General features: G+C 31.2%; 2 protein-coding genes across 4 annotated transcripts; both read right to left on the reverse strand.

Moving 5' to 3' along the window:
* Positions 1 to 1,914: 1,914 nt before the first annotated feature.
* Positions 1,915 to 5,480, reverse strand: LOC137825868 (probable acetyltransferase TAP2). Of its 3 annotated transcripts, none has more exons than XM_068631661.1 (8): positions 5,289 to 5,480; positions 5,101 to 5,195; positions 4,950 to 5,010; positions 4,162 to 4,345; positions 3,713 to 3,812; positions 3,494 to 3,594; positions 2,766 to 2,859; positions 1,915 to 2,385 (listed from the first exon to the last, which is right to left on the reverse strand). In XM_068631661.1, exons 1-8 carry the CDS (start codon positions 5,321 to 5,323, stop codon positions 2,306 to 2,308), a joined length of 750 nt encoding a protein of 249 aa, XP_068487762.1. In that variant the 5' UTR covers positions 5,324 to 5,480; the 3' UTR covers positions 1,915 to 2,305. The 3 variants fall into 3 exon arrangements, with proteins under 3 accessions (XP_068487762.1, XP_068487763.1, XP_068487761.1); XM_068631662.1 differs by having other exon boundaries at positions 4,950 to 5,029; positions 5,289 to 5,448; XM_068631660.1 differs by having other exon boundaries at positions 4,950 to 5,195; positions 5,289 to 5,455.
* A 2,158-nt stretch (positions 5,481 to 7,638) lies between these two features.
* Positions 7,639 to 18,448, reverse strand: LOC137826330 (probable LRR receptor-like serine/threonine-protein kinase At1g06840). Its single transcript, XM_068632260.1, has 21 exons — positions 18,314 to 18,448; positions 15,450 to 15,551; positions 15,025 to 15,175; positions 14,815 to 14,886; positions 14,635 to 14,706; positions 14,131 to 14,274; positions 13,967 to 14,038; positions 13,767 to 13,838; positions 13,116 to 13,190; positions 12,892 to 12,960; positions 12,697 to 12,765; positions 12,489 to 12,557; positions 12,204 to 12,290; positions 11,977 to 12,045; positions 11,172 to 11,689; positions 10,562 to 10,717; positions 10,190 to 10,473; positions 9,783 to 9,834; positions 8,982 to 9,226; positions 8,485 to 8,619; positions 7,639 to 8,126 (listed from the first exon to the last, which is right to left on the reverse strand). The coding sequence occupies exons 2-21, from the start codon at positions 15,538 to 15,540 to the stop codon at positions 7,773 to 7,775; spliced, it is 2,856 nt and encodes a 951-aa protein (XP_068488361.1). The 5' UTR covers positions 15,541 to 15,551; positions 18,314 to 18,448; the 3' UTR covers positions 7,639 to 7,772.

Raw genomic sequence — 18,448 nt, forward strand, 5'->3', positions numbered from 1 at the left:
TTATAAAAATAAGAAACAAATCATTTTGAACCAGTTATGAAAAACATTTTTTTGCTCCAAAAAATAAACAAAGACATACTTATGCACATAAATCTTTATTGTTAATTTATATAATTCATAATTATATAATATAGATCTGTGTCTCCGTGTTCTACATTTTAGAGATTATACGTATCTTCGTATGTATGTCTGTGTCGTATCAGTGTATATGTTATATAGGTAATGAGTTTAATAATTCGTGTGTAAAAAGAACTCCCAATGAATAATTAAACTCACATAATATATAACATTTTTCTTCTGTGTAGTATCATTCACGGCAATATAAAATATAAAAAAGTAAACTAAACGTGTAAATATTTTTTTCACATTGTGATTTAGTTTACAAAGGATTTTTCACTTTACAATTTTAACCAAAACAAGAAACATAATTTGATGTGAAAATAACGAATTATCTCATACAATAAGATTTCTGAGTTAAAATATATAGGAGCAAATAATATGAAATAATAAAAAATGAATAAAAATATTTTATTATATAGATTTTAGCGAGATGGCTAAAAAAATACATAAAAACATTCAGGGTGTTGTTTTCTAAACCCCATGATTTTCGTCTGCACCTTTTACATAAATACTAAAGGAATTCAATTTATAAAATAAACCGATAACAATAATAAATATTTTTTTCTTTTTAAGAACACCAAAAATAAAACATAAAACATGGTAGGAATCCTAAATCTAAACACTAACAAGCTAACACACCTTGTAGCACTCTCAATTTCTTCTATCAAGTATTACCAAAATACTATTATGCATTATTTAAAGAAAATATTATTCCTTTCGAAACGTTAAAAACCTTTTAGATTGCCTATTTCTATTTACGATAAGCTCCTGAATAATATATCCAAAAATATACTTTGAATTTATTGTTTTTAAAAAACTTGTAATTATTATTTAAATAGTAATATTTGTGCTTAAGATAACCAAAATGACTTCTCTCATAATATAGTTCCAAATTAATTTTGTAGTTCATAATATAGTTCCAAATTAACTACCAAAGTGTTATGAGAATTGTACTATATGATTGAAAAGTAAGTTAACAAAATATGTATCAGAAATCGATGAAGCATGTTTCAACATAACATAACTTCATGTTTAATCACCAAGTCAAAATATCATTTAACACTTATGTCAGATTAATATAAGATTAATAGTGAGAGTCGTAATAATAAAAAACTATACCTCAAAAGTCCAACTCAATTCTATAAATAAATTGATTACACCTAAATCAATGTACACATTTAATAACATTAATTATCCTCAACCTTCGAATACCGAATCCTAATTTAAACGTACCTCCTTTTAACTCAGACTGAGATCAGAGACTTGGGAAAAACAAAAAACCAAAGACCAAATTTACATAAAAACACACGTTATAGAACAGTAGGGACTACAACTACCAATTCTATGATTAACAATGGTTATGTCTACAAAATACTAAGACTACTAAACTAGGGTTAACTATAAACTTTTCTTATCATTATTTTCACTTATATATGTGAATTTTAGGTTAACTTAGATTGACCTGTATACCAATGGACATATCCTAACACCTTCCCAACTCTTACAAACACAAAAATGACACTTTAGTAATTTTATAAGCTATGAGGTTGCAAAGGAGAAGACTTCGGAGGAAATCTTCATAATATTTCTAAAGCTTTGGTTTAACTCCACTGTTTAGTAATCCATTAACTGACCTCACTTAATGAGATAAGACGTTCATGTTATCTAATTATTTCAAACCTTAATACAAAGATCTGTTTACTTTTATAACAAAAAAAACCACTTTAAAAAGCCATTTTACTTGTGATTTTTAACTAGTTAAGATGTTAAGAGGTAACTAAAAGACTAGTAAACTGAGTAAAAAATTTCATTAACAGTACCCGTGTATTAAACTCAACATCCAAACAACAGAAGAAAACTACTATCTTTATACAATACAATTCATCCAAAATGAACAAACATAAAAAGTAAAAAAAATCACAATCACTAAGTGATAATGAGTGATGGTTTTCAGTTTTTTAAAATATAAAGCAGACATACACATACTATAATCAAAAGTAGTAAAACTTTAAAAAAAAAACTTGCTAACACCTAACGCAATAATCAATCACAGGATTGGTGTCCAATCTTTGCACCTTAATGGTACAAGTAATAGGTAAATTTGCCACTGCTTCTCTTTTATATACTTTGTGGTTGCAAATTGAAACGTTAACATCAGAAAAAGCAAGCTTTGTGGGGGTTGCAATTAGTGATTCGGGTACCAAAACATGCCTTTTATGCCCTCAGGGTCAGCTTCAAAGCCTAAATTGCGATAAAATTCCACAACTGCATTCAATGGACAAAAAAGCAATTATTGAGACTCCAAGCTGCCAAACAATACCAAACTACATTCCCAACTAGAAGGGAATTAGGCACTGAATATAAGAATAGCATTGGTCAAGGCTAGAGGCAATGATACAGTAAAAGAAGAATATTGTCAAGAAAGTTAAATGTGTAAGAATATTCCCAGATGACGGCTCTATAGTGTAGCCCTTTAAATTTATGGCATTGCTTTGTATCCACTTAAAACAAACCATGGAAAGCATGACACAAGCCCACAAAATAACAAAGCACTTTTGATAGACAGACCAGCTTTGAGACTTTGCACAACATCTTGTAATTAACATGAATGATACTATACATAAAGGATGTCAATATTTGTGTACCTTGACTATCTGCAAACAGAGTTATGTTGCCAATGTCCCTTTGCAGAAGAGCTCTAATCAGTTTCTCTATAAGAGCTTTACCAAGACCTTGGCCCTATACAATAAAAACAACATCAATAAGCAGTACTCTAGCCCAAAGATAAAGGCCGTTTGGAAGAGCTTATGTACAACTAATTTGGACTTATCTTATAACATTAGTACTTGTGTTGTGTTTGGGAGGACTTTAAAATAGCGTATGACAGGCTCATAAGCTTATTTCAGATTATTTCAATAAGCTCTACAGGATAGCTTAGTTTAACTCTAATTTTCCTTTGATTACGAAAACAACTTATATTATACAACGTGCACTTCTTCAAAAAGACCTTAACTAAGTTGTTTATTCAAATGGACCCTGTAGCCATGGTTTAAGCTTACATTGGAACAGACATTGATGCAGAATGCTCGAATGCAGTACCATACGCATTTTACAATTCTTCCAATAAAATTAGAGATTCAAGCATTAACTATCTCATTCTATAGCTGAATATTTTGGGAATTTTGCATAGTAAGTAAAAATGAACACTGAATAATGTATCAAGTAACACATGCAGCCTACAAAAGAAGAAAGGATGCCAATTCAATATTTACCATGATTTCTACATTAGACTAAAATATATTATACATGAACTTGAGAATTTGCATATAATATTCCACTTTATTCAAAATCCATGTTTGGTGACAGAAAATACCTGGTAACTAGGATCAACTAGAACATCCCAAATTGTGGCATTGAAGGCATGGTCAGACGTAGCACGGGCCATGCCAATTAATCTCTTCTGTTCATCCCCCTCTGTTAAATAACTTCGCCAAGTACACTAAGATGTTCATCAAATAGGTTTAGAAAAAGCTTAACCAGCAAACTAATTGATTTAGACAAAGGGCACAACAAGATGCCATACTATTTTTACCTGATCCAGGAGACTTTCTTATAGAATGAAGTGAGGCCACTATATAGCTATTTTTCAAAGCCGCAGCTAATTTTGACAGTGGTCTGCGTGGCCACCCTACCTGTTAAAGTGATAAAATTCATTTTGCCGGGGCGTGAGCATGATAAAATAACAAAGTCTGAGCACTAAACATTCAGTGATAAAAATTAGACACTGAATTTGTAAATTATGATGTTAAAAAATGCACTCCCTGGAGGTGTATTAAGGAAAATAAATTAAAGGAAACTACTGTGGTGACTCGTAAGAAAGTCCTAGTGTTGACAAACTAAAGTAACTTAAAAACTAACATGATTTCAGTGCATTGATGACTGTAGAGAAGTGACTTCAAAGCTAGCATGCACACATATCACTGCCTTACAATAGAAATTAGAAAAATCAACACACAACTTAAAGACACATTAGATGCACACCTTGTCACAGAGGGCCTGAAGATCATAAACATCAATATCTCCACCTGAAGAGAATACTATTTGCTCAATTGTTCCATCAGGTTCGGTCTTTTCCACAAGGACAAACTCTTGAGGCAGAGGTTCTTCATCTTCTTCATCTATAGAGGGTGGATCAATGACTTGCATTGAGTTATTCTTCATCAACCTGGACGAGAAAACAAAATCATTATGTCAAGGGTATTTTTAAGATAAGAGATACACTAACCATCGTATGTACACTGGGATGTGTTAGCAATCTTAGAGTTAGAATTAAATAGCAGGGAACACAAACATATAAAATTTGCAAAAATTATAACTCCCAAAGCAACAAAGTGCAACATATTTAATAATACTTATATATTTAGATAACCAATAGCTCATTTTCAAAAGCTCTCTCACGAAGCAGACAAAACTACGTGATTATTTCTTCAAGATAAAGGGAATCAAATCCACACAAAGCCGTAAAAGATCGATAGGTTTTGGAGAAAACATTTTCTAATTTGTCTCCTGTTTTCTGAAGTTTATACAAGAAAAAGTTAAAGCAAAAAACACAAAAAAGATAATTTGATTGTTTGCTATACAAAACTCTGGAAAAATAAAAGTGAAATAAAAGCATTTCTCAAACAAAACATTAAAATTTACGAAATTAAGGCACAAAGTGGCCAATTTCCTGCGAATGTGTATAAGATTTTGTACAATACAAGTATAGGGGCTAGTGCCCTTTTTGTTTTCCTTTCATTACCAAAATGAAGAATGAAAACTGAAGGTACCCAGATTTAATTGATTCCCAAAATCCAGCCTTGAGCTGAAAAGACTTGAGCTTTCTGGTTGCTGCAGCCAACATAGAAATCTTTACAGTAAATAAATTATGATAATAAAATTGAGACAAGGGAAGAACAAAGACAGTGAGAGTGTATCCACCTGTTGTAGCAAAGGAGTAATTAAGATTGGAAGAAAATAAAAATTGAGTTGGAGTAGAGAGTGCATAATTGGCATGAAATGGAACAGTTGAGAACCTGAAACAAAACATACAGAAATATATAATCATGACAATAAAAGTGAACAAAAAAACAGGAGTACGAGGTGGGAGATAAAGAAAGAGAACCGACGAAGAAGAAATAGCATTGTGATTGAGGGTTAGCATTCTGAGAATGTGAGAGAGCTGATGCGTTCCTTGTCGTTTCAGTCTCGTCCACCCAATTCAACACAACACAACACTCACATAGTTATTACTTGATGACTGATGATGCATGTATGTAGATGATGATATGATGATGATGATGATGGTATGTGTATCTCCCTTGCCAGCCACATTTTCGTGTACTTCTTCTTCCCCTCTCAAATTTGGGCCTTACGATTGGTTTTTCATTTACTATTTACACTTTCCAATCACTAAACACACACTCTTTTTTGTTGATTTTATTGTCCGACTACATTTTTGTGTAGCAACAGAAATAAACACGTATCGGACACTGATACTCATATGACACTCGTAAGACAAGTATTGGTGAAATGTCCAATTCAAAAACTATTTGTTGAATTTCTGACAATTCTAACACGATTTTAATACAATTTTAAAAAGGAGAAATACATTAATTTTATAAAAACTCAAATTTATTGTATAAATTTTTAGTATGATTATAAAAATGAGAAATTAATCATTTTGAACCAGCCATGAAAAAATATATTTATGCTAAAAAGAACTTAAACATGTCTTGTGCACATAAATATTTATTGTCAATGTATATAATTCATAATTATATAATATATAGATTCATGTATCATATCCTACATTTTAGAAATTATTCATATTTCTATGTTCGTGTTTGTGTTGTATCAGTATCCATGTCAATATCTCTTTACATATATCTCTATTGATCTCTAAATTATTAGTTTCTGTTGGAACTTAATTGACCATCTTTTATGAAGCTTCTCTTCTTAATCACTTTTGTTCAAATGGAATGGGATTAAAATAAAATTTTATTATCTTTGATTGAGAAAAGAATAAGAAAAAAAGAAGTGGAGAACGTTGTGTAAAGAAAAGAAATAGGGTAAGAAGATAGCAATTTACACACAATATATTACCCTTGTGGAAAATAAGTGGAGAAAAGTTGTGTAAAGAATAGAAATAGGGTAAGAAGATAACAATTTACACACAATATGTAACCCTTTGGACCCATAAACAATGAGATAACTCATATAAGAGATAAAGGATATAACCACTATCTCCAACCTAAAATTTTAAAGTAATGAATTTGTGATTTTTTTTATATGTTACTCAATTTTCTTCTTATACTTAAACTCACATCTAGATAATAACTTCAATCTTGATGAAAACTCTATAATTCTGCATAGAAATCTGATTTTTCTGTATATGTTTCTTACTAATAGAAAAATAATTGTATAAGGTCATATAAGTTTTGTTATTATGTTGTGAACAAAAGTTCTAGTTATAGTAAATAATGTTGCTTCAAGTATCAATTATTAGTTTACTTAACATACTACTTAAATTTCAACATAAATTTTATAAACATGAGTTTTTTAAAATTGAAAAAAAGTTACTTGTAAAATAAACTTTCTTCAATCTTATTATACAACTCATATTTGTAATTATATATTAATAAGGAACTCTTAGCAAAAACTCCTCTTTTGAGATGCACTAAAAAAACTAAGACACAAACCACAATTAAACATAAGCACACATATAAATTACAACTTTCCATCACTTCAGTATGACACTAATCACCCTTTTAATTCTTCACATATCGTTTGTAATTGGAATGACTAATCTGATAGAAGTTTAATAAAGCTAGTTTATACAAAATCCCCTTGCCTTATCGACTTGAACATCATTTTCCTTGCAGAAGTCAACACAACAGAAGTTCCAGTGCATCCAAAATTGGAAGGCTTGGAACCTCCAACCTGGCTTGTACATCGAAAGCTTCTTGATTTCACAGAGGAAGTACATTGCTTTCAGCTAATACTAGATAAAGTGTTCATGTGATGACATGGAAACTTGTAATATGAAATTCGGACACTCCTCTCCTCTTAAATGGTGTGGACACATATATAAGACACTAACACGATTACAACACTCGTAGGATACATAGTGAAGTGTCCAATAAAAAAAATATTTTTTGAATATCTAACAATTTTATCACGATTCCAACATAATTTTAAAAAGGACAGATCCAATGATCCTCTAAAATCTCAAATTTATTGTATAAGTTTCGATTATGATTATAGAAATAAGGAACAAATCTTTTTAAACCAGCCATGGGAAACATCTCTTTGCCACAAAGAAAAAAATCTAGCCATATTTGTTCACAAAAATCTTGATTGTCAATTTATTTAATTTATAATAATATAATATATAGATCTATGTCTCCATATCTTATATTTTGGAGATTACGCGTGTCGAAGTATGTGTGTGTCATGTCTAGGGTTTGAGCTACATAATGGAAAACAAAGGCTTTCACTGTTCGGCAAAACACACTGAAATTGTATAGCTTACACCCAAACTTGCTGGCATTAAACTGTATAATTACATATTTTGAAGTGTGTGAAGGAGACTAGAATAGCATAGCACATTATTAGCGAGGAACAACGGTGGGAATGACACCACTGACAAGATTACTTCCTGACACATGCACGTACTTGTATTGATCCTCCCTTGCTGCATTAGATCCTAAAGATGATGAGGATGCCATTTCACCTGAGTTATCTATGCTAACATCTGGGAAACTAGCTTCATGACTTCTTGATGGCATTGCAGCAATATCTTCTAGTTCCCTCACCACGTCTACCATTGATGGCCTCTCCTCTGGTTTTTCTTGGCAACATCTGAGGGCCAGAGATAAAAACTTGTCCAAGCAATGTGATGGATATAACCCCATTCTGCTCTCTATAACGGAATATATCATGCCAGATCGACAAGCCGCATTAACCTGACACCAAATTAGGTACCATTAATGATGTTGGTTTGTTTATCTAGTACTTCTTTCTACATGGAATGGAAATAAATCAGATATATGAGAATTCAAATGTGACATGTTTCTACACATTGAACTAGCACAAAAGTAAATTCAGTTTAATTTGTATGCATTGTTGGTATGACTTTTGTGAAGATTATTGCAAAAAGAAAAACCTCATCATACGTATTTGTAATTAGATATCATTATAAAAATGTGTTCTGCTGTCAATGCATACATTGTTTACTCAAACTTTTCATTATAAGTCTCATGCAATATTTTCAGTGATTAGGTGAACAGATATGGCAGACAGAAAAAGTAATAGAAAGAGTACCTCATTAACAATGTGTTTCCCACGTGAGATTGGCTGCATGCCTGTTAAAAGCTCCAGAAACACAATTCCTAGACCATAGATATCACTTTTGTCAGTAAACTTCTGAGTCAATACATATTCTGGGTCAAGGTAACCCTGCAGGCAAATTACAAAGTAATCGTTATATTTCAGATAGTATTGATTTTCAGTGTCAGGTAAGAAAGGACACAAATTGCAGCAGCACCAAGTATACGATTTAATGATAAGACAAATTTTAACTACACTACATCTAAAATTAAATGGTAAGTGGAATTTGACTATTATGGAGTGGCTCGTACATGAGATTATTAACTAGAAGAGTAGGATATAACAAGCCAAGCAAGAAAATCTCATAATAAAATAGTCAAAATTGCATTGTATCAATTGAAATATTTATTTAAATCAGAAATTTCTCAATGTAAATTCAGGTCTTCAATATTGAAATTGAAATCATTCCAAGTTTTCTTTGACAAACTTACTGGTGTTCCCTTCACAACAGTTGACAGTTTAGTACCAGATCCTTCTGGTGCAAGCAGTGAAAGTCCAAAATCAGCCACTTTAGCTGTAAATTCAGAGTCTAGAAGTATGTTGCTGGCTTTAATATCTCGGTGGAATATAGGAGGGTTAGCCTCTGTATGAAGATATAGTATGCCTTTGGCTGCACCCAATGCAATTTTCAATCCCATACCAAAATTTTGTCTTTCCTTGGCTTTTTCACTTTTACCTGCCACAGTATAGTATCTGTTAACTTTGAATCATAGCTTTTAAGCATCATTGAAAACACCACCAATTCAAAATCATGGTGCTGAATTATTATACTATCCTTTGTCTTTCCTTTATGACACTTTTTCACTTCTATCTTTTTGGTTTCTACTAATAAAGATAGAATGACAAAAAAATTATTAACTTCAGTATTGACTACCTAACATGATTTCCTTTGTTCAACATGACTGCCTCAAATATTAGTAGCAAAAGATAAGTATTTTAAAAAGCATTCATGTAGACACATAACAACCCTACAAAAAATCTCACCAGTTGTGTCAATACAACAGAGTTCAGATTACAGAAGCTATTTTAAACTTATTACACAAACCCTAAACATTTACCAAGAAGATATTAAAATTGCTTTAGCATATAGTTTCTATGCAAATTAAAACTAGTGAGCAGAAAACATAAAGAAAAAAAGATGATATTCACTAAACAAAACAAGGTGGTAGATATGTATTTTTATTTCCATAGGCAGAATTACTATAATACAGAAAAATCCAACAATTTCATACCAGAAATCCAGTCCCTTAGGGTGCCATTGGGCATGAATTCATAAACCAGCATCTGAACCATCAGAAAGAATATATTAGAACAATATCATTATTACCAATTGTAAACTGTTAGTGACGACTTCATCTTACCTGTGAGGAAACAGAACAGACACACCAAACCAGATAAATATAAAGAAGAAGCATACGAAATGGTTTAAACAGACTAAAGGAGACAAACGAGAAACTGATAGAAAATTTCTATATCTTAACACAACTGCTCTGATAGTTAGATGAAGGCATTTTATTCAGATTCATGCACAACAAATTCTTTCTCACATTTGAATTCTTCAACAAGACTTGCTTAAATTAACGATGATACAGATAACAAAAGTGTAGTTACTAGCAATATGATATGATATGATATATACCTGCTCCTCTTCTTCATTACAGTATCCAATCAGTGAGACAAGATTTCGATGGTGTAACCTTGATAAAAGTTCAATCTCAGTCAAAAACTCCTTTTGGCCTTGTAAGGAACCTTCTGCTGCTCGTTTAATAGCCACAAGTGTTTCACCAGATAAAATGCCTTTATGGACAGCCCCATAACCTCCTTTGCCAACTATAGTTGAGCTGCTAAAATTGTTCGTAGCAATAGCCAGTTCTATGAAACTAAATTCTTTCACACTGTCTATTTTAATATGTACATTAGGGGCTGCAAAAATAAATAGGCATTTAAATCCCATTCTTCAAAGAAATCCAAAATGACACTAGCATAAAGACTTAGAAGTTAGAATACTTACACTTATGTTTCCTTGAACTCATGTGCTGATATTTTCCATGTCTTCTATAAAGCAGGAAAATGATCACAGCAGATGTTGCTAAAATACTGGCAACAGCTGATAATAAAGCAGCAAGCAATATGACTGAATTAAGTGTACTCCCGTTTGAACCAATAGCTATAAAAGGAAAGTTTAAATTAGAGAAACTCAGCTAAGGCTAATCAATTCTAATAACAGAGCTTAACTAAAAGGAGAGATCTATAACCAAAGTACAGTTCGTGCTCCAAACGTCACAAACATAAGGTATATACCATTAAAACAAAGATTGATATTTTCTAACAAAGCCTTTGATCAAACCAGATTTGCAATTATCAGTGGTAGGTAAAATATAGAGAATTTATAGCAATTTTTTTAGTAACGATGATTTATAGAGAATTTATAGTGAAATCTCACAGAATTATGCATGTTAAATTGGCAATAACTTACAAGTAGCAAAAGAAAACTTTTCCATAGAAATGTATAAAACAAGCATATTTGATGTGTTGCAATGATAATAGTGTAATCAACACATGCCACAGATTTGCTACTCATATAACATACAATAATAAAATGTTGAGATTAGGAAACTTACTAGTTGCATAAGGTCCAACAAGAGTGAAGTTCAGGAGTTCATATGGTCCAAAGAAATGATTGGGAGGAAATTCCCATGATGTAAATTTGGTTTTAATGCGATAGACATCACTTTCGTTGAACATATCTAAGTGGGAATCATACGAAGGGAATAGTTTTAAATACATGGTGATACGGTTTCCATCTTCCCAAGAAGATATTGATATCTGATAGTGTTCTAAGTTTAAGGAATCAGTTATATATAATGCAAACATCACAAAATAGGGAGCAAAGTATGAAAAACTTGGACTTTTCAGCCTGTATCCAACTAACAGAGGAGCTGCACAATAGCAAGGAATTGGGAAAGAGGGTACATATAATTCATAGGACTTATCTACTTGGCAATCTTGAAATAGACAGACAGTTGATGGATCTTTTGGGTTTTGGACTATTTCATCTTCATCTTCATCTCCACCAGGTTCACAATATTGACCAATATTTTCTATGTCAAAATTCTTGCAGATTGGATTGCCAGAAAGCCTTCAAGGAAAAAAGAAATAACTGATACGAGATATCTGGAAAACACATGTAGCATCCGACATGGCTACAACAAGACAAGACTATTATATAGAAGTGCTTGTGCTTCTTATATAACACTAAACACAAGCATTTTAATTTCTTTCTTATTAAATCTAGTGGCAGCACATGATTGTGTCAATTATTTTCATACTAAAAGTGAAACACTTGAACTAAAAATGAAGCATAGATGTGTGATATTTTGAACACAATCAGAACAACAAAAGACTGAGCGTATGTATTGAGAAAACCTCAAGGTAACATTTGCTGGGGGGTTCAGATTTCCCAAAACGTTGACTAGGGAGTTATTTTCGAGATTACTGCAAACAGAAAGGAAGAACAAAATGAATTTACTTTGAAAACAACACAATAAAAAATACACTCCATCAATAGTAAATTCCTTGGCAAAATTATTTAATTTGATGCAAAAACTTAATATTCCTTGAGATTGTAGTAGTAATCTGGATTCAGAAGTTACATTTTAAGTTTATCTTTAGTAATGAATGCCATGTCCTGCCATATGCTAGCAGGGATTGATCCATTTAGAGAATTGTTCTCAAGTGACCTGTGTTTAACAATGAAACAAAAACATCAACCCAATGCGCAATAAATTTCACTTAGACACGAGTTTCACTAAATTCAAGAGATGGCAACAATTGCTTCTTCAATAGAGAGTTATATTTAAGATATTTCAAGATGTTGATATGAAATAATTAAATAAGTATGATGTGAAAAACAGATGGACAGGTATATATCTTCTCACAGTTTTTGAAGCCTAGGGTATATGAAGCTTAGAGGAATTGGTCCTTCGAGAAAATTATTGGATAGATCACTGCAATAGCAAGAAAATTACTACATCAAACTCAAATATGTTCACGCTAATTGGCTAGGATTAAGCTAAATAAACATTGTGATGAAAGGAAACCAACATAGATACAAAATTTACAAACAAAAATTGAATATTTACATACATAGTAGTCATATTGTCTGCAAGTCTATTTGATGGTATAGTTCCAGTAAACTGATTCCAGCTAAGGTCTCTAAAACATGAACCAATCAAATTAGTTGATAACTAAAACATGTGTAGTAAATTATTTCTTTCTCATTAAATACAATATATATAGAGAGAGAGAGAGAACAAATCCACAAGTGATATTTTAACTTACAAATAGATAAGGTTGGTTATTGAACTGAAATCAGGAATAGTTCCTTGCAGACTGCAGTTTCTCAGACTTCTGTTGAGTCAGACAGAAAAAGGAATTAGCTAAAATAACAAAAATAATCACAAGTGTGTTCTTGAATTAACTAAAAAATGGTCAGTAAAAATATCTGTAACATGCTATATTAAATTTAAAACAAAAAGATAAGTGCCTATCTTAAAAGTACTTACAGTTTCGTTAGAGCGGAGAAGTTTTCATAGGTTGAAGGAATTTCATGCCCATTGAAATTATTGTTATCAAGTTGGCTGCATCAGAAAAAAGTCAATACCAAAATCATAAATTGTAGGTAAAATCCTTTTTCTAGCCAAGTAGTACACATGAAAGAATACATAATTACATTATTTGGATTTTGATATCCTTCTCTATTTTTGGAGACTTTATTTTTTGTAAGACATTTGTTTGAAGGAAATTTGTTTCATAATTGACACAAGATCTCCAACATATATATACTGAAGGATTTATCTAGGACTTTTGATACCAATGAACCATAAAAAAACTTATATAAGAGATTGCGATATCACCTTATAGGTTTGTAAGTCTTTCTTCTTATATATTATTCATTTCTACCTATATGGGAATTCTAACTCACTTCACTACACTTCAATTCTTAACAGGATTATCGTCAAACATCAAACACTTACTAGTCCTTAAAATTACCAACTTACGTCCAAAATGTTCGTAGAATACATAAAAGACTACATATTAATCTTCTTGTTTAAACATGTTTACTTATGCTACACAACATATTAAGCAATGCATGTCAACTACAGTAATACAAGTAATAAATGCTACAATCTAAACAAGGTGGAAGCAGAACATACAGTATTCTTAACCATTGTAACACATAGAAATCTGATGGAAGGTAACCAGATAAGTTATTGTTGTCCACAAGCCTGAAAAGTCATTTCGAAAAGGAGAAAACGAAAACTTGTAAAGGTCATTCATTCCAACATGCTTCCAAAGATACAATGGAAGTTCTAAACAACAATCAAAATGTAATAAATTTGGCTTCAATACTCACAAATGCACAAGATTAGACAGATTTGAAAGTGTGGAAGGAAGTTGACCATAGAAGGAGTTGTTATTCATGTGGCTGCAAAATTCAAATGAAGCAGATAAAAGTACACGTAAGAAATCTAGCTCATAGATGAGATGACGGTGCATTTGGTTTATAGCCCCACTTACAGATGTTTAACTTTGACCATGTTGCCAAATGACTTTGGAATAGTTCCTGACAATTGATTTTCATCAACTTGGAGTCTATTCAAATTCGAAAGTTTGCCAAGTTCATCTGGCAAACTACCAGATAACTTATTCCCACTTAGGAGCCTACATAGACAATATACCAAAAATAACTAAGGAGCACTAGCATGAGCACTACTGTTCAGTCATTAACACTGACATTCAGAAAGCAGAACATCAGAAATTTCCCCCACATAGAAGCTTTTATTTCACCAAAAAATTTCCAGGTATACTCAGGAAATTAATTAGACTTTGATCTGAACTACGATCTAGCCTCAGAGAAATACATTATGTTTATTTATAGCACATCAATATCAAAAGAAGTCTAAATTTTATTCTGCATACACACTACAGCAAATAAGATCCATCTGTTAAACAAGTATTAAAAAATAAAAACTTGATGAGGAACTGTACTAGTAGTTTTTCTGCTTTAGGTAATGTTCTTACAAGAGTTCCAATGACAAGATATTTCCAATTTCCTTCGGTATTGTGCTTGTCAAACTGTTCCACATAAAAGACCTTCAAGCATAAAACAATGAGGATTTTAGCATGTCATATGACAATACCTTTTTTCTGATACTGTTATTTTCCTTTCCATGCAACAATTTATAGCATTACACAACTCACAGTATCTTAAGATGAGATAGCTGACCAAGCTGGGGTGCTAAACTTCCCGAGAGATTCATAGTCATTAAGTAGCTTCATCAAAGTGGAATAACAGAAAATAATTAGAATATATTAATCCCTAGCACATTAACTCTTCCTTATATAATATCTAAATAAAAGAAATTGAAATTGGGAAGAGGTAAAGAAAGTAGAAGGATAAATAATGTATACAGCTTTTGAACATGGAAGTAACCATCAGCCTCCTCCCTATCAGAACAATAAATTCCAGTCCAGTTTGCCATACACGGGTCACCCGAATTCCAGTTCCTCAGATTGTTCTTAGGATCAATCAAACTTTTCTTGATGTCTATCAGTGCATTTACTACAAATACAGGTCAACTACTAAGGTTAAAAGTTCTATATGCCAAAGCAAATTACATGGAAACAGAAGACAAAGAAAGATGAAACGATATGTTTGTAGCAGTGTAGCATATTACACTGAAACATATCATTATCATGATTACAAATCCCTCCCATTTTCCAGCTTGGACAGAAACTTCAATCCAAGTTCACTAGTACAGAATCTAAAATCACAAGCCAGAAAGGAAAAAGTGAAACAGAAAGTTTCACAGTTTTGTATGGCTTAACAAATTCACCTTCTGAAGGGTCTGTTTGTGAAGCTTCTGTGAGGATGATAAAACAACACAAAACACCAAAGGCATATCCATGAATTCTTAGAGTCGGCATCAGAGAATATCCTGGAAAGATAACAAATGGAAAGGGTGAATGAAAGAAGTACTGAAGCATTGTAAGGAATGAGTTTCATTCTAGTCCTTCATTCAAAAACACTGACATTGGCCTAAATTTTCTTGTAACAAAGCAGAATTAACCCCTACCAAAAAATGCATGAAAACTGTGACATATTGTCATTTAAAAATATAAAAACCAGCTGAAAGCAAGCCTCAAGTTTGAAACTTTAGAAGAACCTCAAAGTTGGCAAGTTTGTGGATCTTAAGAGGCTGTTTGGTTTGGAATTTTGTAGCCTAAAAATATCATTTTAGTTTTTTGTTCTTCAAATTTAAAATTCATCTTTTTAGTTTTTAATTTTAATCATTGAATCCAGATGTTTTTCTATGAACTACTTGTAATGGTTATTCATATAACAAACAAACCTACACTCAATCAGAAAAATGAAAACATATTTAAATATTCTTTATCATTAGTGGATGTTTCATAATTGATGAAATACTTATATTAATTACTATAGAAAAATCAGGTTTAGGATTACTCATATCTTTCGTGAGGAGAATTTGTGTGCGGATAAGATAACTAACTTATGATTTATTCATAAAGAATCATTTCATTGATATAATAGGCTTCTATCTATTTTGTTTTTAGAGTTCTTTGTGAATAGGTATAGTCTATTTATGTATCATTTTAGTTAACATATGAGTTTTGGTCTAATTCCCCCATATTTTGTGTATTTTATTTTTTAATAATATCTTTTTTTATATATGACAGATGATTGTTGATATTTGAGGTGTGAATCTAGCTGAGAAATTGCATTATGATGTCTAACATAAAAACTTTTATAAAAAAATATTCTTTATTATTTTATAACTATTGTTGTCTTACTATCTATTTTTGTAATATTACTTTCTAATTGTGATTAATCCTTGATGAAATATGTGAAGCTCTTATTGTAAATTGTGGATTTTTAACTATGATAGGGTTATTTTTTATTTTTTTTACTAAAATGGGGTCCGTTTAAAAAAAATTACAAATTTAGGCAAGTCGTGCCAATTCGGCACGACTTCATATGCACAAATCGTCCCAATTAGACACGACTCTGCCATGTCATACTGAAGTCGTGCCAAGTTGGCACGACTTCTGCCCTGTCATACTGAAGTCGTGTTAACTTGGCATGACTTCTGCCACGTCATAATTTTTTATTTTTTTTATTTTATTGTTTATATATTGGGTAGTAAGTTATTTAATGTTAAAAATTAATTTGATACATAATTTTCTAAGAGTGTTAGTTTTAAGGAACAAAAAATTGGATAATCGTGTATGAATCATGTTTGAATTGAATGAATAAATACATGGATAAAGAAAAATGAATGTTCTAAGAGTGTTATGAATGAATAAATACATAGATAAAGAAAATGAGGAAATTAATAATCAAACTTGAATTGAATTTTATTATTAAGCTTGTTAGTGCGAACAATTGCTTCTATTGTGACCTTCCGTTCTACAATATGAACATTTTTTTGGCTTATTTGGAATTGAATCATCCATTTCGTTACGAATGCGTTGAGTGTTAGGTCTTCCTGATTGATGTCGACGCATGATGGGGTCAAGTAAGAAATTTGGTCCCGTGTAAGTAGACCAATAATACAAGGCAAATTCTTCCTGCACCATATCAATTTTTTAAATTTCCAAAACTACCCTCCTGCACCATATCAATTTTAACCTCCACCATATCAATTTTTTAAATTTCCAAAACTACCCTTATTTCAAATTAAAAAATCCAAAATAATAATTAAAATTGAGAAATAAAAAAATACATGCTGGAAAAAAAATTCTGAACACAAAACTAAAAATACATTCTGGATAAAAAAATTTCAGAATTCAAAAATATGTTCCGAAAATTGAAATCTAAAATATTTCAGATAAAAGTTTCAAAAATAATTTTTCCCATTTTTGTGTAAGGTTATTTTCGTCATTTAGAAGGGATATTTTTGTCATTTTCTATAGCTGATTGGGTGCATGCTGAAATTGATATGGTGGAGGGAGAAATTGTCATAATACAGTCTGCACAATATTTTAAAGGCTTATGAGGTCCAATTTAATCCAGTTCGAAATCAGGATTATTGGACTACTTAAAAAAAAAAAATTATAACGTGGCAGAAGTCGTGTCAAGTTGGCACGACTTCAGTATGAAAACGCAGAAGTTGTAAATCCACTTTAGTTATTCACAATAAAAAAAATAATTAAAAAAATCCACTTTAGTCGTAAATCCTCTCCTAAAAAAAAAAAAAAAAAATAACCTCATCATAATAAAAACCCGTAAATTACATAATTAAAATAGATATGTTGACTAAATCCACTTTAATTATACTTAATAAATATATAAAATAAGTGAGAAAATATACGTGTTTAAATGAATCAACCCACCAATTCATCAACTACGATCAAACTGAGTTACAAATTTGTTATTTCACACAAAAAAAAAATAAACTAAATTGAATTGCCTCGTTTTCAGTTCTACTTGTGATAAAACAACGCATATCAAATTAGCTCACTTTTACATTCTAACTTTCATTTCATAATTAAAGTAATCTTTTCCACATTAAAAATAACAATTAATTTCATTTCATTTCTTAAAATAATCTCACTTTCTCAATAATACCCAATCAACTTTGAGCTTATATTCATTAAAAATATGTTTAAAATAGGAGAAAATAGATAATTAGAGTTAAAGAGAAGAAATGATAAAAGTTGAAGGCAGTGTTATTACCTTATTAGGAGAGGATTTCCTTTAATTTGTTGTTTGAGTTCTCTTCTCTCTTCTTTATTTTCTTCCAATTTCACTCACTCCATTGCCATGCTCTCACTATTCTTCTGTTACTTTCATTTTTCTTCCACATTTTCC

The sequence above is a fragment of the Phaseolus vulgaris genome, chromosome 8, assembly GCF_000499845.2.
Source record: "Phaseolus vulgaris cultivar G19833 chromosome 8, P. vulgaris v2.0, whole genome shotgun sequence".
Lineage (NCBI taxonomy): Eukaryota > Viridiplantae > Streptophyta > Magnoliopsida > Fabales > Fabaceae > Phaseolus > Phaseolus vulgaris.

What these genes read in the sequence shown, in the direction of transcription:
- LOC137825868 (XM_068631660.1), bottom strand. Translation starts at nt 5,323, where the DNA reads ATGCTAACCCTCAATCACAATGCTATTTCTTCTTC. An exon ending in TGGGAATCAATTAAATCTGG is followed by an intron (nt 4,346 to 4,949) that starts GTACCTTCAGTT and finishes TTTCTCGTCCAG; the next exon opens with GTTGATGAAGAATAACTCAA. An exon ending in AAGAAAGTCTCCTGGATCAG is followed by an intron (nt 3,595 to 3,712) that starts GTAAAAATAGTA and finishes GTTATTTAACAG; the next exon opens with AGGGGGATGAACAGAAGAGA.
- LOC137826330 (XM_068632260.1), bottom strand. Translation starts at nt 15,540, where the DNA reads ATGCCGACTCTAAGAATTCATGGATATGCCTTTGGTGTTTTGTGTTGT. An exon ending in TACTTCCATGTTCAAAAGCT is followed by an intron (nt 14,887 to 15,024) that starts GTATACATTATT and finishes ACTTTGATGAAG; the next exon opens with CTACTTAATGACTATGAATC. An exon ending in ACTAAAGATAAACTTAAAAT is followed by an intron (nt 12,046 to 12,203) that starts GTAACTTCTGAA and finishes TTCTGTTTGCAG; the next exon opens with TAATCTCGAAAATAACTCCC.